Below are 15471 nucleotides of genomic sequence, written 5' to 3' on the forward strand. Positions count from 1 at the left end.
GGACAATTTGGACTGAAAAAAACAAGAAACCTAATGATTATTCACTATGCATTACTTTCCTATAGTACTATTGATAGATCATACCTGCTGTGTAGAAATGGAATTAGAGGTTTATTTCAAATCAAATGAACTGTCAAAGGAGAAAATTATGCATTTAATTATGTAAAAGACAGCCAAGAACAAGCATTATGAAATTTAAAAATGGGAACTTATTAAATGTAGAAAAAAAATAATAAATATCAAAATAGTGTAATAAAAGCAAGAAGAAAATGTTGGCAAGGAAAAGATCAAGGGAAAAATGGCTAAAGATAAAACCCCACAATGGCTTCCAAGTGGAACTTTTAAAAAACCCTGAAGGCTTGATTTTTAGCTGCTCAAGAGCAAACTATTTGAACTAATGCAATCAATGCCAAAACTGGGGGGAAAATTCATCAAATGATTCAAAATGCAAGTTGTAAAAGAAGCAGCAGAATTGTATATTCAACTTGTACAACAAGATCACACAAACTGATTAACAATGACACAACACAGTTGCTAACATGATTCACTGAAACGTCTGTAAAAATTATATGAAATAATGAAAATTTTGTTTCATTAGTAATGAAAAATTGGTAGGAATATATAGTTGAAATAGTAGCAAAAAATGAGTAGGCTAAAATGTGGGAATTCCAAATCCCACTGTGTTATAAAAGTTGATTGAAAAGAAGAAAGTGTGGCTAATTGCTGTGGAGGAGATAGTAGAACAGCTGAAGACAATTGGAGAAGATCACAAAGTAACAGGATCTGAAAATCGAAACGGAAAGGTTATAGCATAAACAGACTGTGTGGTATTAGATAATCAGCACACTTTCCTCCTCCCTCACCCCATGCCTGGCCCTGCCTTCCTGACACCAAAGGGCAGTTAGGTTGCCATGCCTGGGCCTGGACAGCTATCCTATGTGGTCCCTATGGTTATGGGATTACTGCCTTTGGATCGGTAGTGGCTTAGCCACCATAGTGGCTTAGGCACCTACCATCACTAATGATGAGAAGAAAACAACAAAATTCCACACTGGCTCAGTCGTCGCCCATGTCAGATGCTATGGGTCCCGTCAGATGCTTTGGCTCCTGGAGATCTTTTGAAAAATGGGCTACAGGGTTCAGTTGTTACTACTGGGGAACCAGGGCATGCAACTGCAAACAACTGGAACAAAAGTGTAAAACCTGGACAACCGGGGAAAAAATTGAGAAATCATCAAATGTTCCTACCAGGGAGAACCAATAGCCAGGGGATTTCAAAAAGGAATGATGCAACTATGGAAGGAAAAACACCTCGAAAGTGATGTAACTGAACAACGATTAATGGATCAAAGATGTTTGACTATCCAATGAACCATAATAATATACATATTTTCTTAATCTTGCTGTAAAATATTTTTCAAAGAGAAAGGCAAGGTCTGATATGCCCATGTCAACCCAAGTTGACACTTGGCCTATGCATGTTGCCTCAAATGTTTGCCACTTACCTGCAGGGCCCTGGAAATTGGCCCAGTTATACCAGTGTTGAGAGGTAAAATTTGCATGATGAGCTTTCAATATGAGCTCATATGGTTGATGACTGGCAGGACAGATGTATTCTTTTTGTCCCATTAGACAAAGAGATGGCATGAGGTGTGTGTGTGTGTGTGTGTGTAGATCAGTGGACACAAGGACAGATGAGACACGTCCATATGAGGCTTTGGCATTATTCCCATAATGTAAAGCTATCATATGTAGCCTGGAAAAAAAATCCAGAAGTAAGAGTTTTCTCCATTTCTAGTGATCACCTGGACTTTTGCAGCCTCACTACAACTATGGTAGGGCTATTTCTACTCTGAACACTATCATTCCTCAGAATGTCTCCCATCTCTTAAAGAGATATTTGTGCGTGGCACATAAATTGCCACAGGCTTTTTGGCTGCAGGAAAGAGAGAAAGAAGAAAGTGATAATTATCAAATCCAATCTCTGCCCTGGTGGGAATATAACCTCTGGGTTCTCACGCTAACATTTCCTAGAGGGCAGCCAAGTTGACCTATTTGATTTTTTTTTTTTAAAGTGTCTCAGCTGCCAAAAACTCATAGTGCAAAAGTCCCAAACGGAACTATTTTCAGTTTCCAGAGGCTGGACATTGAATCCCTTTCCCCCTGTGGGGATTTTAAGTTATCTCCATCTTCCGGTTGCAAAACTGCCCTCTGCTTTTTTCCTTCTTCTTGGCTGTGAGTCTTTTTGTAGCCAAAATGGCTGCTTTTTCTTTCTCATGAGTAAAGATAGCAATGCAAGGGAGAGGGGCAGTAAGGAGTGGTAGGTTACTAGTAGATGACTGAATTCTGTGATCCCTCACTGGTTGGTTGGATGGAAGGAGTGCAGGTCAGCCTTGCCTTTTCCTTCAGTGGCTGTAGTACTTCAGTGGCTGTAATACTCTGACAATGAGTATTATGATTGGGAATGGTGACATTGATTATGTGGAAGTCTAATTAGGAAATCTACTGGCACAAAAGTAGTTCCCTAAAACTGATAGGAAACAGATGAAGCTCAGCTTATTTAAAGAATGTCACTGATCTTCTAGTAAGGAAATTGTTCTCTCTATGCACTAGGGCCTCTGAGACTTTAACTGAACTTTTATAAAATATAGACGTTCAAAATTACAGTATATACTAACGATTTCCAGATACACCAAAACAAGAATAAAAATGTGTAAATATTTGGATAAAGAAACAACAACTGGATAAATTGTGAATATCATACATAGCTTCTCCCTCTCTTCCCCTCTTCCTTTCTTTGGGTTTCTTAGACAATTTGTAAATTGCAACAAAAAGTGTGGGGAATCTAGTAAAACATGGCCTAGAGCAATTCTTCCTGGTTTTTCTAGGGACAGCAAGGATTCTTCTGAAAGATATTTGAAAAGATACAGAGGCATAAGACACTTCTTTTTTTAAATATATGCTTTATTAATACATTTTCTTTTTATATCACATAAAAAATTCCATATCTATCTGAACAGCATGTTGTCTGGACACAATTACTTTTAAGCAGAAATGCAATATTAATCAACATTGATCATAATAATAAGCACAATAAACATATCAGTAATGATCACAAAGCAGTAATACAATTAGTTTATCCATCTTACAAAATTTTCAATACAAAAGTTTTTATTATCTTTTAGATCTTATTAGATTCTAATAAGATTTTGTTAGTTAACCATTGATAAAACAAATCCCATGTCAAGAAATATTCTGTCTCTTCCTTTTCTTTAAGTGTTAATCTAACCATCTCACACATTCTAATATTTTTTTAATAACACTTTTATCTGTAGCGATCTCTTCATTTTTCCTCTGTTGTGCGAACACAATTCTTGCTGCCGTTAATATATATAAAATTAAATATGTTTTCCCTTTGTCATACTGTTCTGGTAATATACCCAACAAGAATATATCTTGTTTCAAATGTATATATTGTTTTATCACTTTTTTCTAACCAACTACGTATTTTAGTCCAATGTTTTTTGCCTTTGAGCATGTCCACCACATATGGTTAGTATGAACCTAGTATCTGATTACACTTCCAACATTTAGCTGATAAATTTTCATACATGCTGTCGGCTCCAGATGTCTTTAAAGCTTCTGAAGGAACCACGAGTCCTTCAGATGTTCCTGAATTGTAATTCCCAGCATCTTCAATCAATTCAACTTCAGTGCAAATTGCTGGAAGTAGCAGTTTAGCAACATCTGGAAAATCCTCTCAGTTTCCCTCTTCCTGCTAGAATTGACCAGGCAAGTCTGTGGACAGCAAACATTTTTTTTCTAATCAAAAAAGATTGTGCTGAACCAAGGGGAAGCAAGTAGTATGGAACTAATATTGAAAAGTTCAAAGCAAGTGACTAAGGAGAGAGGACTCGGAGCTCTAACTAGAGATTTGAGCTGATTGCAGAAGGCTTTAAAACTTAGGCTGAAGGTTGCATGTGGAGCTTGAACTACAGGGGTTGTTTTTGCCCCCAATATTAGCAGTAATATATTTTTGTTACTGAGAAATGGAACAGTCTGCAAAATCTGTTTTGCAATCTCTCCAACGTGCAAATGACAAGCTATAAAAAAAAAAAAAACACCCTGAAACTAGGAAGAAAATTTGGATTATTTTTCCCTTGAGTTTGTCTATCATTTTAGGTTTTATTTACTGTTATTTATATCCTACCTTTATTTTTTATAAACAACTTAAGGTGGCAAACATATCTAATACTCCTTTCTCCTGTTTTCCCCACAACTACTACTCTGTGAAGTGGGTTGAGAGGCGGTGACTGGCCCAAGATCATCCAGCTAACTTTCATGGCTAAGGTGGGACCAGAACTCACAGTCTCCTGGTTTCTAGCTTGGTGCCTTAACCACTAGACCAAATTGCATCTTTTAGCTAATCTTCTAAGCTGATTTGCTGGATCTTTATAATATACTTCAGAAGTATGGCAAATGTCTACTGGCAAGAGGACCTTTTGGGAATCTCCACAGGGTGACTGACATTATTTCATTCACTATGTTCTGTCTCATTAGCCCAAATCTCTAACAATTGTCATCTGGATGGGATGGGATTTCTATGTCTGACATCTGACCTGATGCTCACTCAGTAAGAAGTAATATGGCGAGAAATGCAAGAAAGACATAAGGTTGCAGTGAAAAGAAAATTGTAAGAAAGAGAAGGGACTTTATGGTATGTACTTGAAAATGGTAGAAGCCTTCTTAGAAAATAAAAACAATTCATGATGTCTGCTCAGTAATTTGTTTAGAAGGATACTTACCTGAACAGGTAATAGGTAAAAGTAAGTTAGAAAGAGAAAGGCACTTGAAGTGGGACTAGAACTCTGTTAGAGAACAACTTTTTCAGTTGTCTTTTGATAAATGGTGATTTTGTGATCAATAACACTATGACTGCTGACTTCTCAGCATGTAAACTTCCTATGAGCAAGGAAGAACAATCTCAAATATCACCTTTCCTACCTGAATAAGCTTTTTATTATTTGGAGGGTTGTTTAAATATGGGGACTATGTATGCTGGTTTATATGATTAATTTCCCCCTTTTTCCAATTGTGATATAATTTAAAAGTCAGTAGTTCATGACCAGAATGCACATTGCAAGAATAATTTTGCTAAGTAAGACAAAAATTATGTTTTTGTGGAGGTTTCCTACCTCTTTCTTTTTTTCATCCATACTGTAAAAATAAGGTGTCTTAAGCCATTTGTTGGGAACTTCCTAAATGTACTCTAAGAATTCTGAATGAATCCACCTGTCTCCAAAGTGCTAAAACTCAGTAGCCACCACGTTTTTTCCCAACCTAGATGAAGAGAATGTGCTAATGAGTATACAGCTGGATCATGGAGATGCAGAAAAGGTGTAGAAAAAAGAAGAAGAAAAGACAGAGGTTCTCAAATTTAAAGCTTTCACCATTACCTGCTTGCCAATTCTTATAAAGCAAACATGTTTTGTAGACCTTCCACAGTCAAATTGTGGAAAATTTCATTTATTCTTCCTTTAATGTGGATAGCAAGTCTGGCTCTTATATATTTATTCTGAAAAGAAAGGCCCTTTTGCTGAACTTTTATGAAAGGAGTCATATATATTAACACTTGATTAATCTCTTGTAATAGTACATACACAGAAAATTATTATGAACCAATGAAATAAATCTTGAAAAAAATTATGCAAAATATATAAAAGAATAAATCTTGCAAAGGAAATGATTACTGCTGGTATTACAAGAAAGAGCAAAAATATGTTCTTCAGATCCAGCTGATGTTTGTAAATAATTTGCCATTTGGTAGAGAGAAATATTTTCTGTCAAGCAAGGACAAAATCATGTTTAAAGTAATGATGGTTATGCATTAGCATATTTTTTTCCAGACCAAAAAAAAACACCAATTGTAATTATTTCTCTTAACTTCAAAAGAAAACATATTTTAATTTGTAGGAACATCATATGCACCGCCAAAATTATTTACATTAAAGCAAATACAATTTATTTCAAAAGGTTCCAGTATTGTGAACCTCATCCTTTCTGATGGGTTTGAAGTGGATCCACAGAAAAATATAAATATTGCTTACTAAAGATAATAGTGCAATGCAGCATTTTAAACCATTGAGCAAATCATTCTAAACTTTTTTTTAAAGGGATCAGTGGCTGCAGGGAATCATAAGTGTAAGACAGTAAGGAAAGCAGGGGGTCTCAATCTTTTAAGCTCTGACAGACTTCAGGGCATTCTACCACATGCATTACCATCTGGCCATACTGGGCTTACCTGGACAGGCAGAGTGGATCATCCTAATTCATGTGACAAAAAGGTGTAAATGCCAATTATCTTCCCGCATAGACTACAGCATGACTTCTTTTTACCGTAATTCCAATCTGACATCCAGCTATGGACAAATGTCCATGCTTGATTAAGATACTGTCTCAGGAATCTTTTCCTTCTGTTAAAATTGGGCTTTGGCACAAATTTTGTTGAAATAGGCTGCCCTCATATTTTCAAGAAATAAGCAGACTGCCTCTTTCTTGTTGCTCAGACTTTTATATAGCAAGGTTATAGATAGCAGTCTGGAATACCTTGTACAGTACGTTCCTCCTGTTGCAACTTTCATGACCACTGATCATGCTAGCATGGATGATAGGAAGCATATAAAATATACAACTAACCAAAATATCAAAATATTTAAAACAAAAACAGACTAAAGGACAAAAGAGGGGCTCATAATCACCCAAGGCCTGCGAGAACAACCCCGGTCTTCAATAGTTGAAGTCAGGTTGGGAGTCACACTAATTTCTAGGCAGAGGTCATTTCAGAAAGCAGTAATTAGAACAAAATAGGTACATTTCCTGTGTCCCACAAGATTACATTCTTTAGTTAATGGGATCAGGAGAATAATAATAATAAAAGTAACCTGGTTCTAAATGTTAATAAAACAAAAGAGATCATTGCAGAATTTAGAAAGAGCCGGCATAGTCATACTCCACTCAGTATCAAGAGATGGTCAACAGTGTTAAGTATCTGGGGGTGCTTAATCCCTAACAATCTGAACTGGTTTCTCCACGTCATCCTTAGTGAAGCAAATGCAAACCAGCACCTTCATTTCCTACATCGGATGAGGAGAGCACATCTTTCTCCTTCTGCCCTGGCCACTTTTTACAGAGGCACAATTGAGAGTGTTTGGAACTGCATCACTGTTTGATTTGGTGGTAGCAGTGCCCAGGGGTGGGATTCTACCGGTTCGGACTGAATTGGGTGAACCCCTTGCTCCAAAGATTAGCTGGCAGTGAACTGGTCCACTGCGATGGGCATGTAGGCCTGCCCGCCCACCCCTGCTCTTTCCTGTGCTTTATTTCTTTTGTTTAGAACACAGCTGATTTGTGCGGCAGAGCGGTTTGCCACACCTCAGCTGTTTTATTCCCAAGGACTGCTGTAGAAGGTAAGTATTAAAACTTTGCTAAACTCGGAGAGTGCGCACAGAGCACGCGTTTGGCACATGTGTGTGTATGCGCACGCAAAGCGTGCGGTTACCGAATTGGCTGTTATACCGGTGGAATCCTACCCCCGGCAGTGCCTCAGATAGAAGGTCTTTTGCATTGTGCTAGTTTCCACACAATTCCTACTGCACCAGCCAGCAGGGCTTAAGTCTTGATTATTTCTGTGTTGTGTAATTCTATTGATTCATTAATGAGTTTGCTGGTCTAGGAAATATTTTACATGGGGGCAGTGAAGTTTGGCTCTACAGAAAAGGCTCCTCCCCTGGCTGTTGTAGTTATTTTGTCCAGAACCTATGGAAATTGTGAGTTTATTGATATTTTTGTATGTATTTGTTCTGCAGTTTGCTTGGCAGTCATAGGAGTGATAATACAGTATTTCATTATGACATAGGTGTGGTTTGTGGGTATGCAGTTTTGTAGAGTTGTTACCAGCCTTGGTACCTCTTGCTAGTCTTTTATCCAAATACTGGATAGATCTAACTCTGGTTTCAAAACTCAGCCACGTTTGGTTAGATGCTTCCACTTACAGGCATTATTTACAAACTGAACCATTTAAAATATGCCTCTAAACTCTAGGAAGAACTACCCATGAAAAAGACTCAAGTGATAAAAATAGCTCCACAATAAATCAAAATGCCACCTCTGTCCCATCTCAGCCTACACTATTAAAAAAAACAACCCTAATAATTTATATTAGGAACTTGCTCACATGACTGCCTTCCAAAATATCCAATTCATATACAATCAAACATCAGCTACAGTTTTCTGCTGCATTGCCGAAACACATATATCAATAGTTTCTCTCTTGGTATGCCTTGAAGGTCTATTAGCTCATCTTGAGTCCTTAAGTGATGAGTGGCTCTGGTCCCAGTTTATGTTGTTTATTTTTATGTTTTAAATATTTTGACTGCTTTTTTTAGATTATGTAAGCAACTCAGAGTATCAGTGTGGACAGCCATAACAAATTTAAATAAATAATTTCTGATCCCCACAAATTCCTATGCGGTTTCTATTTTCTGAGAAGAACTGAGAAATAGTGGCCTTGTTTCTAAGTTAATTGGTAATGGATTATAAATCCCCTTAAGATTGTCTTTGCATGGTGTAGGAATAAGAGTGGAATAATTACAGCCAAGATAAACTCTCAAACCTATCTCAAAGATAAGAGCAAAGTCAGGGTGCCTGAATATGTGTGTGCAAGGAATAAAGCCCACAATCATTTTTTGCTTCAGTTATTTTTTTAAATAAGATCCTTGGCCTAGTTCACTGTCACTGTAACTATCACTAAACCTGTTTGGATTTATGATTTACTCCCAGTAAAAACAATAATAAAAACCACATAATACATCAACATGATGTATGTATGATCCTAGCCAGTCACTATACCCCAAAGTAAAAGGACATATGTACCATCACTTAATGATAACATCAATGTTCAGGAATCAGCAGGAGAACATTTAATCCAGTGGTGGGATTCAAAAAAATTTACTACTGTTTCTGTGGGCATGGCTTGGTGGGCGTGGCAGGGGAAGGTTACTGTAAAATCCCCATTCCCTCCCCACCCCACTAACCTGCTTTCCAGCTCCGTTCTCCTGTGCAGGGCAACAAAAGAAGACCCAGCTGATCAGCTGGGACTCGGGAGGCAGAGAATAGATGGGGGCAGGGCCAGTCAGAGGTGGTATTTGCCGGTTCTCAGAATTACTCAACATTTCTGCTATCAGTTCTCCAGAACTGGTCAGAACCTGCTGAATACCACCTCTGATTTAATCTCCCTGAAAAGAAAATTATCTAATTAAATAACTGTTCTTCAACAAAAAGCATGAAATGTATGAATCAAAACTTATCAAGAAATGTTAATTACCACTGTAAATCTCAAGACAGTTATCTTCTCACGCTGTAAGGGGCAAAAGCACACAGCAAAACTGGAACATCTGCCCTTAGCAATTAGTGTTTATTTTTCATACGCTCAAATTTTCTAGTCACACACATTGTGCTTTTTACACATGAGCTAAGCTGCTTACAATTCCTCCCAATTTCCCATAAACACAGGTATACATCAGTCAGTTGCCTCAAAGATGCTTTTTTAAAAGGTCACAGGACTTTCCTTGCTTTTGCTTGAAGACGTTTTGCTTCTCATCCAAGAAGCTTCTTCAATTCTGCAAAACGTCTTCAAACAAAAACAAAGAAAGTCCAGTGGCCTTTTTTTTTTAAAAAAAAAAAAAACATCTTTGGAACAATCATGGCCTGCCCTGGATGACTGAGAATTTCTATAGACATACCAGTCAGTTGAGAACAAGATGTCATGTCTGATGAAGTCAAAAGCATGCTATGTATTAAATCTGATCTCTTTCGGGGATCTAAGAATCTCTCATTTAGGTACTCCTATTTTGGGGGCTCTCTTTCAGATCTCAGCAGCTATTTTGTACTTTGGGTTGAGGGGGGATCTTTATTTGCTTCTCAACAGCTGCTTCTGTTCTGATATGAAAGAATGAGGCTCAATTGGAGCAAATAAAAAAAACATTGATTTCTTATTTGTTGTCTATTTGGGAGGAGTTATCTTTCAGTAACCATGGATATCTGTCAGACTGGGATTGGAACATTGGCACTTCATTTCACTGCACAGGCAAAGGGGCAGCAACTCCAGAGATTTTGCTGAACGCTGCAGTACAAAGTGAGACCAAGAGAGGAAAGAAGGAAAGGACAGAACAGAAAAAGCTGCAGGAGCACACATCCAATCAAGCAAGACCAAGGAAAGCAGGAACCTTTTTTTGATGCCTTAGAAGGGAATTCACACCTTGCGTCAAGAGGTGCTCCAAATGGTCTGTAATAGCAGCATGGGGACCAGTTGCAGTGCTGCCTGCAACATGGGTTCGACCAACAGCAGCAGTCTAGCTGTGTGTCAAGAACAGGGCATTGAAACCTGGGCCCTTCCACCCTGCAACAAGTACCTCTGCCCAGTGCTGCCCACGTGCATTCTCATCCCAGTGACCGCTGTTTGCCTGGTCTTGCTGGTGCTGGGTGTGGGTGGCAATGTCTTGACTGTGATTGTCACAAGCTGCTCCCAAGAGCTACGCAACACTACCAGTTTATATTTGGGCAGTTTGGCTGTCTCTGACCTGTTGATGCTCCTCCTGGGTCTACCCATGGATCTGTACCGTTTGTGGCGCTTCCAGCCATGGGTGCTGGGAACTGTGCTGTGTTGTGTGTGGCACTGGTCAAGTGAGGCATGTGCCTACTGTTCCATCCTGCATCTGACAGCCCTGACAGCTGAGCGCTATCTGGCCATTTGCTTCCCACTGCGGGCTAAAGTCCTAGTGACCCAACAGTGGGTAAAAGCCCTGCTGGTAGTGCTCTGGGCTGTGGCACTGCTCTCTGCTGCACCTTACTTATTCCTTACGGGAGTCAAACAGGCTGGCAACTTTTCCGGTGATGATGATTTCAGCCGTGAATGTGGCCCTACTTTGTACGCCCAACAGACAGGGCTGTTGAACACAATGCTCTGGGTCACCACCAGCTACTTCATCCTCCCCTTCTTCTGTCTCTACATCCTCCATGGCTTGATTGCTAGAGAACTTCTGTGTGTTGGCAAAGCACGTCTTGGTGTGGCTTCATACCGGAACCATCAGCAAACAGTGCGCATGTTGGGTAAGTAAATGGAGGTTATCTTAAAATGGGGGAGGAAACATTACTTTAGTGCTTCAATGTCCTGTCCATCCCTTATCTTTATCCAAGAAACTCCCCCAGCCCCATTATTTAGAATTAGGAAACCTTTGGATTCATAGCAGATTTCCATTGTTAGCGATTCTGTAGCAGAGGTTGACAATCTAAAACTCTCCCAATCTATTACTATACCACCTATTAGAGCTCCAGAACTGATGGAAACCCAAAAATCCTGGTGTATAATAAACAACTACGGAGATGCTCTGTGGAGTCCAAAAGTACTGAGTGAGGACGATCTAGTTCCAAGTTAACCTACAGAATGTCTTGCTAATCCTGCCTGCGTCTACTGAGTGTAAGCATGTAATCAGGGTTGCGTAGCCCAGGGAGCTGTGTGGCACTCCAGCCTCAGAATTTTTTTTAAAAAATAAGGATGAGCCCCTATCCTGAAGAAAGTTTTGTTGCTCATACCCTCAAATGCAGACTTCTGTGGGGATGTAACACTTCCTCAGAATCTCACAACACAGAAAGCTTTGGGCTCATGGGAATATTTCAGTTTTCAAAGCACAGGAGGTCTTCAGAAGCATCTTCAAATCGCATACCATCTCTGGCTGTATTCCCACACAGAGCCAAAGATGGAAAACCTCTGCAATCGAGGTCCCAAAAACGCCTTGCCAGAATTGAGTTAAAACCTCTTCTCCCCCATCTATTATCCAAATTCACATATTTTCTTTATATTAGTCGGACTGAACAATAAATTCAATGGTATGTTAATTTTATCAAGGCACTTATTGTTGAATGCCTCAAATAATTCCTATTCAGATGAAGAGCTGTTATTTTCTGACTTACCCTATGTCAGAGTATGTGTGAGTATCAATCCACTCCAAAAGCTCCTGGTCATGCTTTAGGTGTAACTGAACCAGATCAACAGGTCATCTTATTTCCTTCTTTTCTACTCACTTGCAGTTATCCTGGTTCTGGCATTCCTCATTTGCTGGTTGCCCTTCCATGTTGGCCGGATCATGTACATCAACCCAAAGAACTACAGGATGATGCTCTTCTCTCAGTATTTTAACGTTTTTGCATTGCAGCTTTTCTACCTGAGCGCTACTATCAACCCAATCCTTTACAATCTTGTCTCAAAGAAATACAGGGCAGCATTATACAAATTGCTGGTAACCAAAAAGCGACCAGAACGGGCTTCAACTATTACTAGAGAGACAGCTGGCTACCTAGAGATTACTGGATAATTTAAAAACGAGATGATTCCCAGAACCCTTTTCCCCCACTGCTTTCACTGATTGCTTTTTGGCAGATGTGTGAAATGAAGTTAATGCTTCCAGACATAGTTCTTTGAAATGTAAGACTGGGCTTGTGCTAGTGAAACCAAACTATCACCAGGGCTATTTGGACAAGCTGAGAAAGATGCTCTCTCCTTCCTGTGTATAGTATAATTATCACCTGGTCTTTCCTGTGAGCAAATGCTTGTAAACCAGTATTAGAAGCCACAAACTGATTTTGATTGGCAGGCAAGGACTTTCCTCCAGTTTGACAGCTCTGCAAAAATGGCAGCTTGAGTTTAACCACTGGTGAAGAAGGCAGGCTTGAGATCATTTAAAAGCTCTGTTAGCTTAGCAACATTATGGGGTAGCCCATTATTTGACATATGAGATACAAAAGATCCAATTTTCAATTCTCTACCACAGTTCTAGCGCAATAATTTTAAAAGATTCACCAGTAGCCTCTGGAGGGTTACTGTACTGCAGCTCGGACTACAGACCTATGAGCTTGACAAAAAGCCTTATTATAAAAATAACAGCCTATATTTTTGTTTAACGTATATAGTATGTTTATAAATCAGACTAGGCAGTAATGCTTTTGGTTTATTTATTTTAGCCGGTGTCAGAATGATTCAGTACTTTTGTAGCTGGGTTTTCAATTTGCCATAGTTCAAAAGACAAGACCCAGTTAGCTGGACTAGATAGACTAACAAAAATGATAAAACAGATATGAAATGGAAGACAGGGATTATAATTAAAACAACTATATCTTCATTTAGTTTAGCTCTCCATTTACTTCCCTAACATTGATACCAACCAGCTGATATAATATTAATTGTAATTCTGTCTGACATGGGGAACTGTAAGAAAACCTGGAGGTTTTATGATAATAATTATGAGATATTTGATTCTCATCTGGACAAAAATAGTAAAATTATAACCTATCTTGATTCAATTAAGGTCACAGCTGTAGGACCCTGACACAAGAGTGTAAAACATGTTGAGTTCACCCAGCTGTACAAAAACAAATTACACCTATATTTTTCCTGTAACAAAAATATAAGAATTTCATTAATTATAGGGAATTATGGGAAGTTTCTGTTCCCATCTGGCAGAGGTAGCAATGTACCTCTCTAGTGGAAGGCTGATTGCTTCAAGAGAACAATACTCAGTCAAGGGCTACCTTGCAAAATTCACAGAAGATAAGAAGCTGAAATATCACAGGTAGATCCTTAAGAAAAGATGAATGAGGTCTGGTTCTATTTCTTTAAGTACTTTCTTTGTCTGAGATCCCATCCCATTCTCTTTAGAATCTGTTTACTTCTCATTTCCTCCCCCAGCAGCAGCCGCCAAGGAAGAGTCTGATGGACCTTGGTAAAGTTTTTAACTGCTGATTTCCAAGGGCTTCTTTGGATTAGGACAAAGCTTGTGGAAGGCTGCCAATTTTTCCACACAAGGAAAACATAACGCTTGATGTTTTGTACAGATGCTAAAACTCCAAATCAGTGATTTAATTCTCACTATCACATCATTATAAAATTTCTAATTTAGAACCCATTTAAAAACAGAGTGGTCAGAATTTGTTTCTGTGATCCCAACCACTATATATATATATGTAGTGGCAGAAGGTAGTAAAAAAAAAACTGAGTAAAAAAAAAAAACTCTGTTAGAAGAGCAAAAAAACAATTACATTGTTTTTACCTCAGAGAATATCTAGACCCTATCTTTGTTGAGAGATTAATTGCAGATGGGAATTCGTGCATGTAATACTACAAAATGTGTTGGCAATTCTTCGTTTAAATGACACGGTTAAAAGTTCTTCAGCAATCCTGATCTCAAAATAATAAGTATTTGAGAGTAAAACAATTTGGTAGTTTCAGAAAGAGTACATCACATACTGAAAAAAGAACAAACATGTCATGATTCTTTCATGTGAGGTATCATCATTCTGAATAAAAGTGTTTACTGGCATTATTAAATAAAAACCATAATCTAATTGCTTCTGTATTTTCCAAGAGGGTCACTGCTATTATTTATAATTTTATCATAAAAAGTAAAACAGAAAAAAAACACCAAACCAAAACAAAAGCATAAATTCAACACCAGCAACAACAAAAAAGAAAAAATAGTGTCTTGGAGTATAAATGTTAAATTTATTTGATCACTTTTTCCTCTTTTTTGTACACTTCTACTTTAACCATTACATAAAGAATGAAACAACTGGTTTCATATTTAAAAGAAAACTAGCAAATTCAGTTCAGAAATTTTTCAATACATGCATTTGCATTAGAATGGGAAATTGATACCCAGCAATGTCTCATCCAATGCAGTGTTTCTTACTAAACTGAAAGATTAGAAATTATTAAAAATGATAAGAATGACTCTCAGTTTTCTTTTTAGATAAGCGATGAAAAGAAATCAATACAATAAAATCAGCTTTGTACAAACAAAGAAAAGTGCATTAGCTATTATAAATAAACAAATGAATGCTGCTGTTTCTTCTCTTATCAAGTGATCAGGTTTTCAATAATTGCAGTCAGAGCTCTCCAAAGTACAGAAATAAGTATTTTGCTTCAGGTAAGATTGTCATATGTATAACCATATAGAAGAATTTCCTTGACTTTTTTCTTTCCTATTTTTTAATGCTATTGTCAAAATGAGAGAATATTTCTCTCAATTTGACAATAGGATAATTTTATCTATAAAGGGTGCAAAAATTCTTTGACTGTCTTTGGTAAATATCCCAAACTGGAAGACATTGAGGAAGAGGATGGGTGGGGGAGAGAAATATAAAAAAATATATATCTGAGTCATTATGATGTCTGTCAGCTGAGGCAAATATTTCATACTCTATTCTGAAATCCAATGGTAATTCATAGCTACATTGCTGCATGTGAATTATTGTAAAAATCATATGAAATGTGTTAAAGTTACTTCATCATTTTAATAAACACTCTTGGATGTCTTCAAGTACTTTACCATACATCAATTATTCAGTTTCTGCTTCTGTTGA

General features: G+C 37.9%; 1 protein-coding gene across 1 annotated transcript; it reads left to right on the top strand.

Moving 5' to 3' along the window:
• The first annotated feature begins 10087 nt into the window (after positions 1–10087).
• LOC113412640 (motilin receptor) lies at positions 10088–14007 on the top strand. Its single transcript, XM_026668391.2, has 2 exons — positions 10088–11166; positions 12145–14007. Exons 1-2 carry the CDS (start codon positions 10338–10340, stop codon positions 12426–12428), a joined length of 1113 nt encoding a protein of 370 aa, XP_026524176.2. The 5' UTR covers positions 10088–10337; the 3' UTR covers positions 12429–14007.
• Positions 14008–15471: the final 1464 nt, after the last annotated feature.

This window comes from Notechis scutatus, chromosome 1, assembly GCF_049901735.1.
Source record: "Notechis scutatus isolate UNSWTSFEM ecotype Mainland chromosome 1, rNotScu1.2, whole genome shotgun sequence".
Classification (NCBI taxonomy): domain Eukaryota; kingdom Metazoa; phylum Chordata; class Lepidosauria; order Squamata; family Elapidae; genus Notechis; species Notechis scutatus.